At 38.3% G+C, this 16,951-nt stretch overlaps 2 protein-coding genes across 8 annotated transcripts in view; one reads left to right on the top strand and one right to left on the bottom strand.

Moving 5' to 3' along the window:
* LOC149710110 (uncharacterized) overlaps positions 1-16,951 on the top strand; it is a 91,031-nt gene that overhangs the window by 33,597 nt on the left and 40,483 nt on the right. For 5 of the 7 annotated variants that reach the window (XM_089859139.1, XM_089859156.1, XM_089859148.1 and 2 more), the window contains 4 exons: positions 2,924-3,046; positions 5,255-5,687; positions 8,184-8,587; positions 9,592-9,715. In XM_089859139.1, the coding sequence (XP_089715265.1) occupies positions 2,924-3,046; positions 5,255-5,687; positions 8,184-8,587; positions 9,592-9,642 (1,011 nt within the window). In that variant the 3' untranslated portion in view covers positions 9,643-9,715. Of the gene's footprint in view, positions 1-2,923; positions 3,047-5,254; positions 5,688-8,183; positions 8,588-9,591; positions 9,716-9,778; positions 9,925-16,951 lie in introns of those variants that run through there. The other 2 variants (XR_016376655.1, XM_089859161.1) reach the window with 2 other exon arrangements.
* Reck (Reversion-inducing-cysteine-rich protein with kazal motifs) overlaps positions 10,908-16,951 on the bottom strand; it is an 83,856-nt gene continuing 77,812 nt past the window's right edge. The window contains exons 16-19 of the mRNA XM_089859065.1: positions 15,085-15,209; positions 12,490-12,610; positions 12,252-12,344; positions 10,908-11,376 (exon numbers count right to left, since the gene is read on the bottom strand). Coding sequence (XP_089715191.1) covers positions 10,925-11,376; positions 12,252-12,344; positions 12,490-12,610; positions 15,085-15,209 — 791 coding nt within the window. The 3' untranslated portion in view covers positions 10,908-10,924. The remainder of the gene's footprint in view (positions 11,377-12,251; positions 12,345-12,489; positions 12,611-15,084; positions 15,210-16,951) is intronic.

Here is a 16,951-nt window from a genome sequence, read left to right as displayed (position 1 = left end):
GGTTTCCCATTTTTGTTGTTGTTTTGAAAAATATATCGCAATGCACGGGCCTTGATAGATATAGGAGGCAATGAATGAAATATATCACAATGCACGGGCCTTGATAGATATAGGAGGCAATGAATGAAATATATCACAATGCACGGGTCTTGATAGATATAGGAGGCAACGAAGGAAATATATCGCATGCACGGGCCTTGGTAGATATAAGAGGCAATGATAATCTCTCTCTTTGCACGAGAGGTTTATCTTTAATATTTAAATAAATATAATTATTTTTAATTATTTTAATCTTCAATAATTAACATTAATAATAGTTAAATCGTTTAAAATAAAGTTATACCTATTATCTTATCAAACTTTGCTAATATTGACGTTTAAAGTGAAGGGTACCCCTCTTGCCCGCTTTTTTCAAATTTGGGGTATATATACGATTCGTTTCCATTATAATAGTAAGGAAAAAGCGCAATTGCGAAAACCTTTGGTGGCGATCCCACCTTAGGGAGGCTAGACGTTTCTCGTAACCCTAGCTGATCGCCGCGTATATCCTAAAACCAAACGATGATAATGGAGTAGAAGCCAATGATACAGATTGGTGTCTATGTGGAATAGACGGAAAACCAGTGGATGGTGGTGTTTGAAGCCAATGATACAGATTGGTGTCTATGTAGAATGGACGGAAGACCAGTGGATGGTGTTGTTAGAAGCCAATGATACAGATTGGTGTCTATGTGGAATAGACGGAAGACCAGTGGATGGTGGTGTTTGAAGCTAGTGTAAGTGCAGACTGGTGTCAATGTGGGATTGACAAAGAATAGAAGATGGTGGTGGTGGAAGCCAGAAAAGTACCAGGCTGGTGTTCATATGGGATGGACGAAGACCAAACATGGTGGTGTGAGTACTCAAGTATAGAGTAGCAAACGGAGAGAAATACAATTTTCCAAATTTCTGTGAACTGTCAATGCGGTCCGGAAATTGGGAACACGTTTGCTCCGATACGCAAACTGCGAACGCGGTCACGTGGGTGTAACAACGGACAGACAGACACACACACACACACACAGACAGACAGACAGACAGACACACAGACAGACACGGCCGTTACAGAACCTCTCCTGGACTACGTCACACGGAGAGGTAAAAAACCTATATAGTTAAACGCAGCGCACCCTAGGCGGTTTTGCACTTCAATCTCTTTAAGTTTTAAATTTCCCTAAATCGTGTACACGTTAGGCCTGATTTGAATTTTAAATTTTAAGCCTTAGTCTCGCAGCTAGCACTATACTAAAGTTGTAAGATCTTACGGTGCAAGTCATATTTCATTTGTAACACAAACTTCGATGTTTATTCAACAAATTATAGACGTAGTAAACTTTACACTCTAAATGTTAGTTTTATACTCATAGATTTTCCAGCTATTCTGTATTAAGTATATATATAAATACATCAAGTTTGCTGTGTGTTTTCTCTAGAACGGAAGTAAATTTTAAAGTTAAACCATTTTCTTTAGTAGTTTTATGTCATTTTGATAGCGGCTGACGTCAGTACTTTCTTAGCAATGATCACCCCTTTGAGTTTCATTCTTTTTTTTTTTTTTCAAAAACCGACTCGCGTCTTTTTCTGGATTTCACCACTCTCACCAACAGTAACAGCCTTAACTGTGACTGCTTTATAGTTAAGCCATGAATTTATTGAATTTTATCCGTAATATTGAATTTGGATAGATTATTCGCGAGGTAATAAGTTCAGCTTCAGTTATAACTGTTATCATAAGTTTATAAGATATGTTCCAAAAGTATGGCACTTCCTATACTTCGTAATGCTGGAGACTTACAGCTCGAGCTAGTTCTAGCAGAACGAAAAGAGAGAATTGAAGTCCTACACTCGGTGGTTAAATTGCAGGACTTCAATCTTCCTATTTAGTCTGCATACCTAAGCGTTTGACAGCGCCTCCCCTGGCGTCGCCTTACCTCGAATCTATGACCTATGTCACTCACTTCATGACAAGCTCCAGTATGTAACCACTGACAAACTTATGCAGCATATCTTATGAACTTATGCTGTTATTTTATAGATATAGATGGACGTATTAGCTTTCAATCAGTGTTAAATCATTTTTATCAGGGGTAGATTTAATTTTAGAAGTAGGAATGGAGAACGGTTAGTATTTTTTTCAGTCCGACTCATATAGCCCTGTATAGAGCCCTCCCTCCAACACGTAACGAAAAGTTTAAATTATCTTATTGGCTCACTTAAACTACGTTTTGATGACGTAATTGCTGACGGGGACGGCGAAAATACGTAATTCCTTTTTACCTCTGTCGCTATGACCCGCCTCTTATTTCATACCCCCCCGTCTCGGGGAAGGGGGTCCGGGACTTTGATGCGCGCCCAGTTTACTCTGTTCTCCATTCCTACTTCTATAATTAAATCTATCCCTGGTTTTATGGTGTAACAAAACAAATTATGGATTAGTCAAATTTAATTGAACTTATAATGTAGTTGAAGTAATTAAATTTCGTACACCGTATCACTGATTAAGTCACGCATTATCTGTACCAATTGTCTCTAAACAAACATTGTCTTACCTCAGGGGGCAATGATCAATATTCTAGGCAGGAATGAACAAATTCAGTTAGTACTTTACGACGAAACGATAAATTTCTCTTGATTATCCCGCGCTGGAAGCTAGCTTTTTCAGCTGGGATAAAGAAATAGGAATAAGAAAAAAAGGATTCGAAAGTTTTCTTTACGTAATAACAGGTTGATTTTGTTCTTTTTCAACGGTAAAAGGATTTTCTTTCTCCGTGTTTTCTTCTTTATTTCTTAGTCTTTTGGGGGTCATAACGGACGTTTCAAAGTAGATTTTCCCCCCAAAATAACAAATACTGATGTCTTTGGCTTTATTTTTGTGTATATCCAGGATCTTTGCCAAAAAATGGTCGACGCTGATAACTGGTACGATCGCATTTTAATTTCCGAACAGCAAGAAGCCCTTAGAAGAGCCACTTACTTGAGACAAAGAAAAATTTCAACGCAACTTAAAGTAAGGAATTATCTATATTTTAGATGTTTGTAAGATTTTCGAAGTAGTGGTATACCAAGGTGTATGTACTGTCTAATGAGGATTTGAACAACAGCTTTGTTTGGGAACTTTTTTATATTTGCGTCCTCGGTACTTGAATTTTAGTAAAGTTGAACAGTGAAATTTCAACATGAACGTTCTCTAAATTGGTTAAGTTCATGTGAAATTCATCATGAAGGTACTTGAATTTATGTCAAATGCGTCATGAAAGTACTTGAATTTATGTCAAATGCGTCATGAAGGTACTTGAATTTATGTCAAATGCGTCATGAAGGTACTTGAATTTATGTCAAATGTGACATGAAGGTACTTGAATTCGAATGAACTCCCTAAAATTACACTTGAATGCACTTGAATGCACTTGAATTCATGTGAAATTCCACTTGAAGGCACTTGAATTCATGTGAAATTCCACTTGAAGGCACTTGAAATCGTGTGAAACATATTTTCGATAAATTCAACATCAAGATAGTTGAGTTTAGATGTAGGTACTTTAAATCTGGGTTAGTACATTGCATTACTCAAAGACTCGATTCCTCTAATAAAGTCTAAGATTTTCGAACTGCTGACAGAACGTAATTGCACAAAACAAGAATTTAATTTGAACCTCGTTGAGAAATCCAATCCTTAGTTTGTTTAGACAGAGTTCTCAAATTGCCAGACGTGTTCGGTTGAATACGGAAGCCCATTGAATGGGGACAGTAAGTGCAATTCCTTTTGTCAGAACATAAAACGGTTGAAAGAAAACATACTGCCTACGTGTCCATAACTTTACTGACAGTCACGTATGCTTTGAATTAGCATAAGAATTCCGCCTAAACAGGCCACCAGATTTATAACAAAGGCTAGAAGCAAAGGTTAGCTTAAAGGAAGATGCCGTACTATATCGAAAAAAATCAATAACCCTTTCTTTACTTGACGTCACTTCTCGATTTCCCTCGGAAACCCGGAAGTGTTAGACGTGTGTGTTCGTTCAAAGACAACCAATATAGAGGAACGTACCCATGAAAGGGTTATCGCTATCGCATTTGCTGCAAACTTGAATTGACCTCTATTGGCTGTAGTTTTGAAAGGGAATAGCTGCTCTTCGGTTTACAAGTTTGCTAGTGATTACAACTGATATAAATTATCATTAGTCTCGCCTGATATATTGGAAAAATACATCGTTTTCACTTCAGGAGGATTTACTGTTCCCACGGTGTCGAAAGAACCTTTAAGAATCAAGTTTTGAAACTGATTTAAATTGAAAAACTTGACTTAGAGAACGTCTGACAATACTGGAAAACTGATAAGGTGAAATTGTCTAGCCGCCTCGATCTTTATGGAAAGCTGTAGAACTAGTTTGAAAATGAAAATTTTAAATTTCTCGCGCCGAACTTAAAAGATCGTATGCGTCTAGACGAAGTTTCAAACTTTCTGCCAAATTCTTTCTTAAACAATATTTAATGTCTGTGTTTTAAGTAGACTACATGGTCTTTGGTATAATAGAGGGTGACATTTAAGGGGTTCTTTCTAAAGGTCAATAACCCTTGAAGTGTATGAACATTTTAAAGTTTTGGAACTTAACAACTGCAGAAAGTTAACTTACGAAAGTCGAAAGGCTTAACAATAAACAAAGAAAGCTTAGCTGTTTTAAATTTTATGGTATATTATTTTAGCTACTTTAAGGTTTTATCGGATTTCTTCTTATACACGCACCTTTCACTCTATTACATCCGTATTCTTAAACATAAAGGATAAAATCTTTCAAAAAACTGAAAGAAAAAGTAGGGTTTTAGCGATTTAAATATTCAGAAAGAAAAAATCTTTTGTCGCTAGCTCCTTCGTTCCATATTATGTACTTTTCTTCGTGAGCTGTTTGCAAAATTGCCAGAAATAGTGCGGATTAATACTCAATATTAAACCTCAAAGACCATAAAAGTAGTTGCGGCAAACTAATCTGGTCTTGAAGATGGGTATATGCCTAAGGAAATTTCTTTCTTTGGGGCAAAAATCGAGAATATCTGCGAAGATTCTTCGATGAAAAAGAATCTTTAGATTTATTTTAAAATGGAGGGGGGAAAAAAAGAAACCCAAGTTTTTCATAGGGTTGATTTCGGGAAATGGACCAATAAATTCCATTCTTTGAATATCTTTCAATGTTTTTTTTAACGTTACGATTCCTTCTAGGCGGATACGATATTGAAACAGCTTTCGAAATCTAGCAAAAGTAAACGACGTCCCAAGTCTCTTTGCGTTACGGAGGAAGTGGAATTCTACGAGGAACAGTTGGAAGAATTGAACAATGCTCTTCGAAATATCCATACTAGTTTGGGCCAGACGGAGATGCGGGCGGAAGTGGCCTACAGGAAGTTAGGCCGGAAGAGAGAGAGCGAAATGAAGAGGCTCCATTCGGACGCCGATCTACACGTCTCGGGAAATTCTCCTCCGAAACGGGCTTCCGATCCACACCTGCCCGCTATTTGGATCTCCAGATCCAACGAAGATTGCCATCGACTTGAGAGGAAACAGTCTAAGGGCTCTTTCGTTAGGAGAAATTCACCCAAATCCGTCAAGAAGTACTTCAGCGAGTCACTCAAACTCTCCTCTTCAACTACCTCCAGTCAGTATTTACTAATACTAACCTTTTTCTTCTAGAACAGTTTTTATACTAAGGCTCTGAGAGGAGAGATACTTCTCTCTGCGCAAGTCAGGTGTAGGAAATGATCGCGGTAACAGAGAGAATAAAACAAACCCGAAGATAGTTAGGTTACAAAGTCTCTAAATCAATTTAGTCAAATCAAGAAGTGATATCTAGTTTATTAGGGAGAAGATATAAATTCGCCACGTTTCCAGCTTTATCTCTAGTCCAAACGTATAGTAGGTCCGGAGTTAATCCCCGCCTCTAAATTACAACCAGCATCTCATTGGTTCTTGAAAACTCACGTCAGCGCGACGCGAATGACGAAAATTACGTTTTCTCCGACTGAGGAGAGGTGAAATAGCCCGGCCTCCTTTTATGTCCCCCTTATATTTTGAAAGGGGGACGAATGGCGCGCGAATACTTAGGCATCTTAAACCTTCTCCCTAGTGAACTAGATAGCACTTCTTGGTCAAATCTAAGTTTCCGAACTAAGGTGTGGACACGCGGACCCCCTCTTTATAGGTCAGAGTAACTTAGGCAACTATATAGGGATTTTGCAAATCTAATATAATTAAAATGAAGATAGGCCTAATTAATTCTGTGAACAATTTTAGAAGACAACATGCGTTTTAGAGTTCACGTTTAAATTAAGTTCAGTAGAAATGACCTGTGGGCGGGAGCTTCGAGATGACCTTTTCTCTAGATTTCAATTATTAATTTGGTTTTCCCAAGTTTTAATACGTCATCCGTCAAATCAACTTTGTTCAGAATTTTGAATAAATTAAGCGTGTCCAGTAAAGCAAGATAATCATTTCTTACAGCCTGCCTTATCCAGTTTTAAACTTTTAACCCTTGGTTGGATGAACGCGCATACATGTACCTCCAATATACTTTTAATCTCTGAGCAATATTTAAATTTTCAATACCTCCTGACGACCTGACCAGTCTTGAAATTTGCATATTTAATCTTTAATCTTGTTGTTTATAAGAAATATTGTCGTTCGGGGTAGACGACAATCTAGGCCCTTCTCTAGACTTTACAAGTATGGGAATATTAACGTGGTTTTTTTCTTGTTCTAAAGATAAATTTCCTTTTTTTTCCTTGGAAGAGATTACTAAACCACTATTTATTACCGAGACATTTCGTTTAAGATGATGACAAAAAACAAAAAAAAAATGGGAGCTGTCCATATCATTTACCGCTTTTTTCAACCGTGACCAGAAAATTGCTTGAAAGTGGTAGTCACTCAGGGGGCCAGGGTTACTGGTTAGGTCAGAGGTTAATGGTGATGGTTAGTATTGGGCGCTGACGGTTAACTGTAGCATAGTGATAGTCATCAATTCTCTGTGCATTTTAAAAAGGATTGAGTTGTTAATATAAGCAGAAGGGGATAATAGTAGAAGGATGACACTCTGTATCCTCTAAATACTTTAGTTATGTAACATGATTCTTCCCAGGGTCATGCACTTTTTGTTTGCGATCCTGCTCATCAAACTTCAGATGGGCATCGCACCATTGGGGTGTATTCTGTAACTGTTTGGTATTTACTAAATCCTCTGCTATCAACCCACAAACCTTGATTGTCTTGACGTGGGTCCAAAACGCACAAGCGTATGCGCTTTGGTAAATAGTTAAGCGCTTATAGAGTAATGATGAGGGAACTATTTATCGCGTATGTAATTCGGTTTAGTAACCTTGCTCCAAATGTTCTGATGTTTGGGATTCAAGAATCATGTGACAATTACTCTCCTTTGTAGTACACTTCTGATATTAGCCACGGGTGTCTCTAAATTTGGAATATCAGTCCTGTGAGCCCGTGTAGTTATCGGTCATTTTTTAGATTTATCTAAGACAATTTCTTGCTCATTTCCGGTCTTTTCTGATGCAACTATCCCTTTCAGTCTAGACTAAGGGTCTAGGGAGTATTTAGGGAGTTAATGAACTAAATCCCAAAGCTCGAACTTTATGAAAGTTTTCGATAATACATAAACTTGGTTTTCCATTCATAATCATAAATATTTAGCAAAACCAAAAGAAAAACTTCTGTTTAACCTCAATTTTCCAAATGATTATATCTTAGAAAATCAGGAATACATATAGCTACTTGGAATCGTTGCGTAGCACCACTACCGACGAGAAGTGACGTAGGTCCTAGATTCTCGTAAAGCGACGCCTGGTGAGTCGCTGTGAAAGGCTTAGTACAGACTAAATAGTAAGATGGACTGCAATTTAACCGAGTTCAGTCAATTCTTGAATGTCGTTCTCGAACTAGCTCTCAGTAACGTCATTAGCATTACGAAGTATAGGTAGTGTCATGCTGATGGAACGTATCTTATAAACTTATGGCTGTATAGATTCCTGTTCTCACCTATTGCCTAACGTTTGAGACTTTTTGCAACTTTATAAAACTCTAAGTCGCATAAACGACTTTGAAACTTAAAATTTCCATTTTATGTTACTTTTTTATTATTTAGTCTGGGACCAGAATTCTCAGAAAAAGCCAATCGAGAAAACTCAGAGCGCTCCACCTAAAACTCACCATCGTATTAGTCCATTGAGGTTATTGGGTAATTTCGTCGACTCTCAACTATCCCGAGCTCGGAACAAGGTCAAGAAAATGGAAGTGACCACGGGCACGGCCAATGGCCATCACAAATCGGAAAGCGATTCGGCCGAAGAGGGGGAAAATTGCCCTCAGCGAGGTTGGAGTCCAATATACGACCACCATTATAAAGGATTAGCCGACGACGGGGCTGGGATGGAATTTCCCGTCTTAATCGCCAACACCTCCGAACAACTGACCAAAAGCAAGAGGTCTTCAACCAGCAGTGGGAACGTAAGGACGGAGATTGACCCCAATGCTTTGGCCGAGATAGAGGTGAGAATCATCGACAGGATAAAAATATACTATACGATTTCTTTATTGAGATAAATACGTTTGGAGCGTGAGATAGAAGTCCATTGTCACGTTACTCGATGTCAGTTGTCTATGCCTATATATATTTTAAAGGGGGATTGAAACACGAAGACCTGGGGCATCAGAAAAATAGATTGTTCTTTGTTAACAAAATTTCGAGGGTGTGATCGCATTGATTTTGTCTGTACGGGATTACGCCTAATTCATAGATTACGTGGGTTACCATATGATTTCGCAAATAGAGTATCGTGTACACCGATCAGCCAGTCACGTTGAAAGTGTGACCTATGAGGAATACATAGATTTCTTCTATACTTGGAATCTTTAAGAGGCCATAGACCCCATACTAATATCTGATTGAAGGTAAAGGGGAGGGCTTTAAACTTTGTTAAACCGCGCGCTCCTAATTCCTAGCGTTTCATTGGCTATTCGCATATTTAGGACAACCATCGACCCTATGCGTTTTTTCGTTCAGAACGTGCAAAGAGAGCTTGTTTACTTTTGGGCTCGACGCTATAGGTAGCGGGAGTTAAGGCACAGGTCGCTAGATACGTCAATATCACGTGGTTTCTAAGTTACATTATGGATGACGTTAAGGGTGACGATGTCTGCACATCCTTCCCTTTAATTCGAGCAGAAAGGAAATGAAATTTACCTGTTAATGATTCCAAGTAGAAGAATCTATGTATTTCTGGGCCTATATATTGATATCTCTGAAGTAGAAAAACAAATTTTTATCTACTGTTTATCTTGGTTTGACCCAAAATGTCCCTTGCAAAACTAATTTTCCAACAAAAATTTTGGGTAACCTAAAACCAACGATAGTCCCTACGCTTGGGAGAACTTATTAAAAGATTTTGGATAAGACCTATTTACCAAAACTCTTAGTTTCCCGTTCATATTTAAATTAGATTAAACTCTCTAAGATTACGTTTCGAAGCGTTAATTTTCCTATTTAATTTTAGGCTTTCGAGTCTTTGACGGAACAATTTCTACACGACTTCTCATCACGTTAAAGAAGTTAAACAGTGTTTTAAAACCAACAACGTTTAAGCTTATACTCTCTGCAAAATAAATGTTTTTACTTTTTGTCCTGTTTATTTGTTGCCTGACGCAAATACCTCATCTATTTTTTTTCTTTTAATGTTGAAGGTAAATGTCCGGTAACGCGAAATGTTTGTGTGAAAAACCACGAAGATGAAAGAAGGATGTTAAAATTAGCCTTAGGAATCAGAATCCCAATTACGAAGATGAGTTAGTAGGAAGAAACTAGAAAAGGGAATTACAAATTTCATGAGGTATGATAGTAATTGAATCATAAATTAATTGAGGGTAAACGCCACGGTTGTTGGATTATTTATAAATCATAAATTACACTTAAGTTTCCGAACGAAACTTGGCCTTGCTCTATCAGGAACAGATAGAAGCAACACTGGGAATCTTTATGGTGCCCTCTATGATACTTACAGAAGTGGGAGGAGTTTGTTTCATAATCTATTTATTGACGTCACTACCACTCTCCCACTTTTCTCAGTAGTGGCAGGACTAGAAAGATTCCGTGTCGCTTATATTTTTTCCTGGCCTTTTTTCGAGAAACTTATTGTCAAAAATTGCCGAAAACCTTTAAGCACGCAATTCTGTGGTGAGCACGAATTTATTTGACATTTGGGATATTTTTTATCATTATCTGGTCAAGAACCAGTCGAGAACATTTTCTATGTGCATTTCGCTATGAATCAGGATACACTTTTTCGAGTGACCTTTCGGTGTGTTTATTCTGGTCAGGGGTTCATTCTTGGAGGAGGGGAAGTTTGATACTGGAATAGCATAGTTGGGGCCCATCCGTGGCTGTTCGAAATCCCAGAATACTATTAAAGGTTGGGCATCATTAAGTGCAGCCACCTCTCGGTGGAAATATTTACTATTTTAGTCACGAGTAAATAGTAGTTCTTGTTGCTATAACCAGGTGGCACCTAAAGCTTATGCTCAACCTAAAACCAGGGTATTATGGGTAATTATAAAGCCATGCATGCGAAGGGCCCTCTCGTGTTAGCACTATAGAATATGATTACTAATCCAATATGAACATCTCTCCTCCAAGGTTCATCGCAATTTTGACTTTTGACCTTTTAGGGACAAATAGGTTAATTATTTCATAAACGATTTAATGAGAACGCATTTCTTCAGAGTCAAGTGGTTTTACCAAGAACCAGAATTACTGCCTTCTAATTTGATTGTTTAAAGGTTATTTAAATAGAGAAAGAAAATTAAGAGTCAGATGTAATTTTTCTTAGAAATTCATAACTTTATTAATTTCATTGGAATGATAACGATAACGTAAAACGCGATCACGTAAACAATTGCGCGTTTCGATGATATATGTAACAAATTATTAGAGGAAACACCGGAAGTTACTTGGTGTCGAACATTCACGGCCCCCACAACGGTCGCTAAAGGCATTTCCGAAACCAACGTAGGACTTCGCAACGTTAATAATTTTTTTAATCGTTCCGCCTCCAAAGCACACGCTTTAACGAGTGTGGTGCTAGGGTCAAACCCTTTCGCGGTCACCACAACCGCGATTTGTTTGTCTATGGTTAAATGCGCGAATAAGTTGCACTCGCTAACCGATAGATGGCGCCGTAAAGAAGCCGCTAGCGATTGCACGCTTGCAGCATCCGTCTTACGTAAAGTCTGCAGAAAAAATTCCAACATTTTCGTGCTATACGCGAGTTGAATTATTCCACCACCTACGAAAGAAAATAACAGTTAATTTCATCTAAAGGTAATTGGAATTTAATTATTATATCCTATAGTAACCGTCTTATAACAACAATGGAGAATATCTACTAAGTGAGGGGTACAATTTTATATTTAACCTTACAAAGTATGGTTGCTAAGCCTTGGTTCATCTTGATTAAGCATATAGAGTGCTGTCAGAAGCGCCGGTGTCACGTCACCCATGCTGTTTTCCCATAAAGAAAAAACGGTAACTGTCATGGCCGCCCATTGCTAAAGGCAGACTCGTGACGTTTAACCTTGGATCTGACGTCACAACTGACAGCACTCTATTAAGTAATTATGGCAATTTTTTGTTTAAAACGCCATAACTAATCAAAATTAACACGAATTAATGGTAAAACCGTACGTAATTGAGACAAATATAGGTAGTTACATGATTTCAGTGCTTTTGGGGGAACTGTTTAAGCATATTTTTTCTTAAAAAACGAACACAAGTATTTATGTGTGGTTTACATCATGGATCTTGAATTACAAGGTCAGCCTACTGGTTATAATATAAAAATTGCTCCAATATGACCTCAATAAGGCATAATTGAGTCCCAATTAAACCAATACTTCATAAAATACCTCTGTATGCACTAATGCGAACGTATCTTCACAAAACAAACCCCCTTTTTTGGCAAACCCCTTTTTTGGGACACCAATTCGTTACGAAGCGAAACTAATTTTCCTGTTCATAAAAGCTGACGTAATAATAGCTATTAAGGCTGTCAAGAGGCCCATTCTGTTAATAGGCGCCTTACCTCTTTAATTATAATTAAGGTATAGGAAAATTGCTTCAGTCCTAGGGCTTACACGCTCAATTAAACAAAAAAGTCCTCACCGCAAAGGTGGCAACAAGCTCCGAAAGGCTTGATGGGAACGCAGTTGGGGGATATTTCTTTACAAAGAACTCCGTCGCACTGCTCATCGTAACCTGGGGAAACAATAAAAAGCGTAATTAATATTTCAGAGGCAAATGAGATGAAAGAAATTAAGGGGGAACAAAAAAAAAAAGTTGGGTTTGTGTTGGGTTGGGTTGTGTTACGGACCATGCAAGAGAAGTAATTTTTATCATTTACTGTGGAAAGCGCGGCAACCTCCCATATAATCCACCGCGGTAAAGTCTGCCAGGACATCACATTCGTTGTTGTATTGTTCGCCGTTAATCCCGCAAACGGAACCAGTCTTCTTGCATTCCCTCTGCGGAAAAACGAACAAGAGAACTGTAACAACTCGTTAAACATTGAAAGCGTAATACCCCGAGTTTCCCTTTTCCTCGTAATTGCAAACCGCAGAAAATAGATGAAGCGAGCTACACAGAATCTGACTATATATATATTTCAGTGAAAAAACGTGCTAACATTGTTTACCGTCTTATAGTAAGACCAGTATAGCCAGGGCTTAAATTAGCTAAAACTTAGAAAACTATCGTTTTTGGGGTAATATGGTACGTTGAAGTTATGGTTGAGAACTGCAATTTAAAACACTGCTTCTGCCCACTTCGCATAGATGGCGTATAATAGTTGTAGCTTGTTGAAAAATTCGAAATTTAGACAGAATAGAGCTATCTCAGTTGTGACGTCAGTGCCTAGGTAAAACGTCGCGGACTTAGCTTTGGCAGTGGGCGGCCATGTTTGGTACCGCTTTGGTTCTACGGGCAAATAGCATGGGTGACGTCACACTAAGGCTTCTGAGATAGCTCTATTAGACCTTGGAGGAGATAAGTTTGATACTGGAGTGGTGGTTTAAATACCCCATCTTGCTTTTCAAGGATTGAACATCCTGAACATTGAGTGCAGCCAACTTTCTTTGTAAAAATTTTACTTATTTAGTCACGTGTAAAAAGTAGTACTTGTTGCTATTACCAGGTGGCACCTAACACATAATCTATGCTAAACCTAAAACCGGGGTACTATGGGTAAATTTTACGGTCATGCGTATGAAGGACCTTCTCGTGTTATCACCATTTAGGATGCTACTCCAGAGTAAACGTCCCTCGTCCTAGATTCCATAACCCTCTTTATAATGAACTCCTGAGTCCTGGTTTGGTGGTCTATCATTTTAATTTCGTAAAGACGTAAACACATTAAATAAAAACATCCCCACTAATCATAATTGGGATTAAATTTCTAAAATTTACGCCATAGATATCATACATAAATTCAAGTTAAAACGAACCATTTCTTCAAATAACACCAAAAACGGATTTATGGGATAAGAACGTCGGAGTTAGCGAATTCACTCCCCATCCTCGCATACTTTATTGAGAAACTTCGTCTGCTTATATTTTGACTCCACCCAAAAATTCTGTATATAGCTACTAATCTAGAGATCGAATTTGTGGGTGGAGTCAAAATATAAGCAGACGAAGTTTCTCAATAAAGTATGCGAGGATGGTACTAGAGGCTAAAGCTACGATCCGACGTTCTTATCCCATAAATCCGTTTTTGATAACACTGAATAAATGGAGTGTTACTGCAGTGTTAAGCGGTTGAGAAAAAAAAAACGGCTACTAACACCTTGTTTAGGACTTAGGAATGGACTTGCAACATAGTTGCGCTGAGAAACTCCAAAATGAAAAGATATTAATCTTTGTTTTGGGATTAGAGATATCTGGTCCAATTTCTAGGGCTATTTTTCTAGGGTCTGAGAGCAGTCTCTATAGCGGGAGAAAACCTCCTTAACCCCATGTGTGTGTATACTCTTTTATATTAGATTTTGGGGGCTTTTCCGGGCGGGCGGTAGACCTTAGAAACCTATTCCCTTCTTCTGTCTTTGATGTCTTCCAGAAAACCAAACCATACGTTGCCAAGAAATCTCTTGGAAAAAGCCAAACCGGAAAACGTTACGTGAATTGATAGGGAGGAATTTTACTCTCATTCATAAGGAAAATTATACTCCTCTAAGTTCAGACTATCATTTCATGATCGCTTCGCTTCGCAATGAAGTAGCAAATTAATTTGATGGATTCAGTTCTGCCGTATCAGGGATAGATTTAATTTTAGAAGTAGGAATGGATATTTACGGTTAGTATTTACTTCAGTCCGACTCATAGCCCAGTATAGAGCCCCTCCCTCCAACACGTTTAAATTATCTTATTGGCTCACTTAAACTACGTTTTGATGACGACGGGGAAGTCGAAAAATACGTAATTCCTTTTACCTCCGTCGCTCGCTATGACCCCGCCTCTTCTTTCATACCCCCCACCCGTCCCGGGGAAGGGGGGTCCGGGACTTTGACGCAGTCCGACTCATAGCCCAGTACAGAGCCCCTCCCTCCAACACGCAACGAAAAGTTTAAATTATCTTATTGGCTCACTTAAACTACGTTTTGATGACGTTGCTGACGGGGACGGCGAAAAATACGTAATTCCTTTTACCTCCGTCGCTCGCTATGACCCGCCTCTTCTTTCATATCCCTCTCGTCCCGGGGAAGGGGGGTCCGGGACTTTGACGCGCGCCCACATTACTCTGTTCTCCATTCCCACTTCGAAAATTGAACATATCCCTGATAATACTAATTAAATTGAAGGGGCCATCTTGCAAATGGTGTCCCTTGTGCCAAAATGTCAATCGCCTATAATTTCTTACAGACCTTTCAGTGAATCACAATGTCTTGGACCATTCTTAGAAACTTAGTAGAAAATTATGTTACTTATGATTTCTGCAACTTACCATACAAGGTCCGTGATAAGACAATGTATCGTTGTCCTTAAGCATCCAGCAGCTGTTTGGGTATTCCACTTTGTTAGAACTGCAGACTGGCGATTGAGCCACCGCCGAGCAGTTAGTACGACCCACTGGGAAACGAAACAAGAAAAATGCCAGGAATTTGTTATTGGATGATGCTGTTTTTTTCCTCCCCTCCCCGCTATTGCTTGGGTCCTAGAGATATTTGCCTATTGAAACTCCTTTGAAAATTCCTTTAAACGTGCTTCACGGTTGTCTTGAAACTTTGAAATAAACTACCGAACTATACGTTGGGAATATAGACCTATATGCTCCATTATATACTTCTTCGAATTGTCTAGTCTAGTTTAAATGTTGCGAACCGAGTCTAGCACGATTTGGGTCGATTTCAACCTTAGATTGCCTTTATTTTAAAGATCTTCTTATATGGAGAATTCCGTTTTATCAAGAAAATATTTACTATAATTGATTTATGATTTTTTTTAATATAAAATATGATAAATTTTATTATTTGGGGGTTCGTTCTACTTGAGGTAAATCTCCAGGACCATTTAGATATAGAGTTTTAATATAGTACTATTGTAAATTATCAGAAACGCCCTGTATATTTCAGAAAGTGGTTTGTATTGTACTTAATGCATAGTCAGAATTAGTTAATTTTCGAATTTGATTAATATTAATAACAATGCCTGAAGATTTTACAAGAGGTGTGGTTGAGTAAATGAAGTTTGGGTTCGTGAGCCCCTAAAAACTTTCTATTATTCTAGAACCGTAACATTGTAGCTTTAATAACCCCTAATAATGTGTCGTTTTACTCGTTTTACTGAAATTGACAGTTGTAAAAATTTGTTTCTGAACCAAAACAAACATCACTAGGATATTTAATACGGGTGGACACAAAGACGTGTTTAGTATTCACATACAAATGTCCCTTGAAACACCCGGGCAACGCCGGGCATCTTAGCTATAGCTGTCTATGCGAGACAAAATCAAAATACAACAGCGAAACATTCATTAAAAGTTCCTTATCCAAACCAGAACATTTAACATAGCCTAAAATGATTCCTTTCTAGGTGTAGCCAAAAACGGATTTATGGGATAAGAACGTCGGATCGTAGCTTTAGCCTCTAGTACCATCCTCGCATACTTTATTGAGCAACTTCGTCTGCTTATATTTTGACTCCACCCACAAATTCGATCTCTAGAAGTAGCTATATACAGAATTTGTGGGTGGAGTCAAAATATAAGCAGACGAAGTTTCTCAATAAAGTATGCGAGGATGGGGAGTGAATTCGCCAACTCCGATGTTCTTATCCCATAAATCCGTTTTTGGTGTAGCCAGGTTACGCGTGTTAATATATGGAATTTTTAAATAATTTGCATCGGGACTTTAAATATTTCCGAAGAATATCTAAATTAATTAATTTAATCATAACCAAAGAAACCCTCCAATCTTCGCAAACGAAAGTAATATTTTGTTGTGACTGGGATAGATTTAATTTTAGAAGTAGGAATGGAGAACAGAGTAATCTGGGTGCGCGTCAAAGTCCCGGACCCCCTTCCCCGGGACGGAGGGGTATGAAAGAAGAGGCGGGTCATAGCGACAGAGGTAAAACGAAATTACGTATTTTTCGCAGTCCCCGTCAGCAACGTCATCAAAACGTAGTTTAAGTGAGCCAATAAGATAATTTAGAATTTTCGTTGCGTGTTGGAGGGAGGGGCTCTGTATTGGGCCATGAGTTGGACTGAAGTAAATACTAACCGTTCTCCATTCCTACTTCTAAAATTAAATATATCCCTGGTTGTTATTTATTTCGAACTTGCGCTCAAGAAAATAAAAATCATCTCAGCC

The sequence above is a fragment of the Phalangium opilio genome, unplaced genomic scaffold, assembly GCF_054372755.1.
Source record: "Phalangium opilio isolate 3A_F unplaced genomic scaffold, DU_Popi_V2 ptg000011l_1, whole genome shotgun sequence".
Classification (NCBI taxonomy): Eukaryota; Metazoa; Arthropoda; class Arachnida; order Opiliones; family Phalangiidae; genus Phalangium; species Phalangium opilio.
This window is presented reverse-complemented; position numbering and strand designations above follow the sequence as displayed.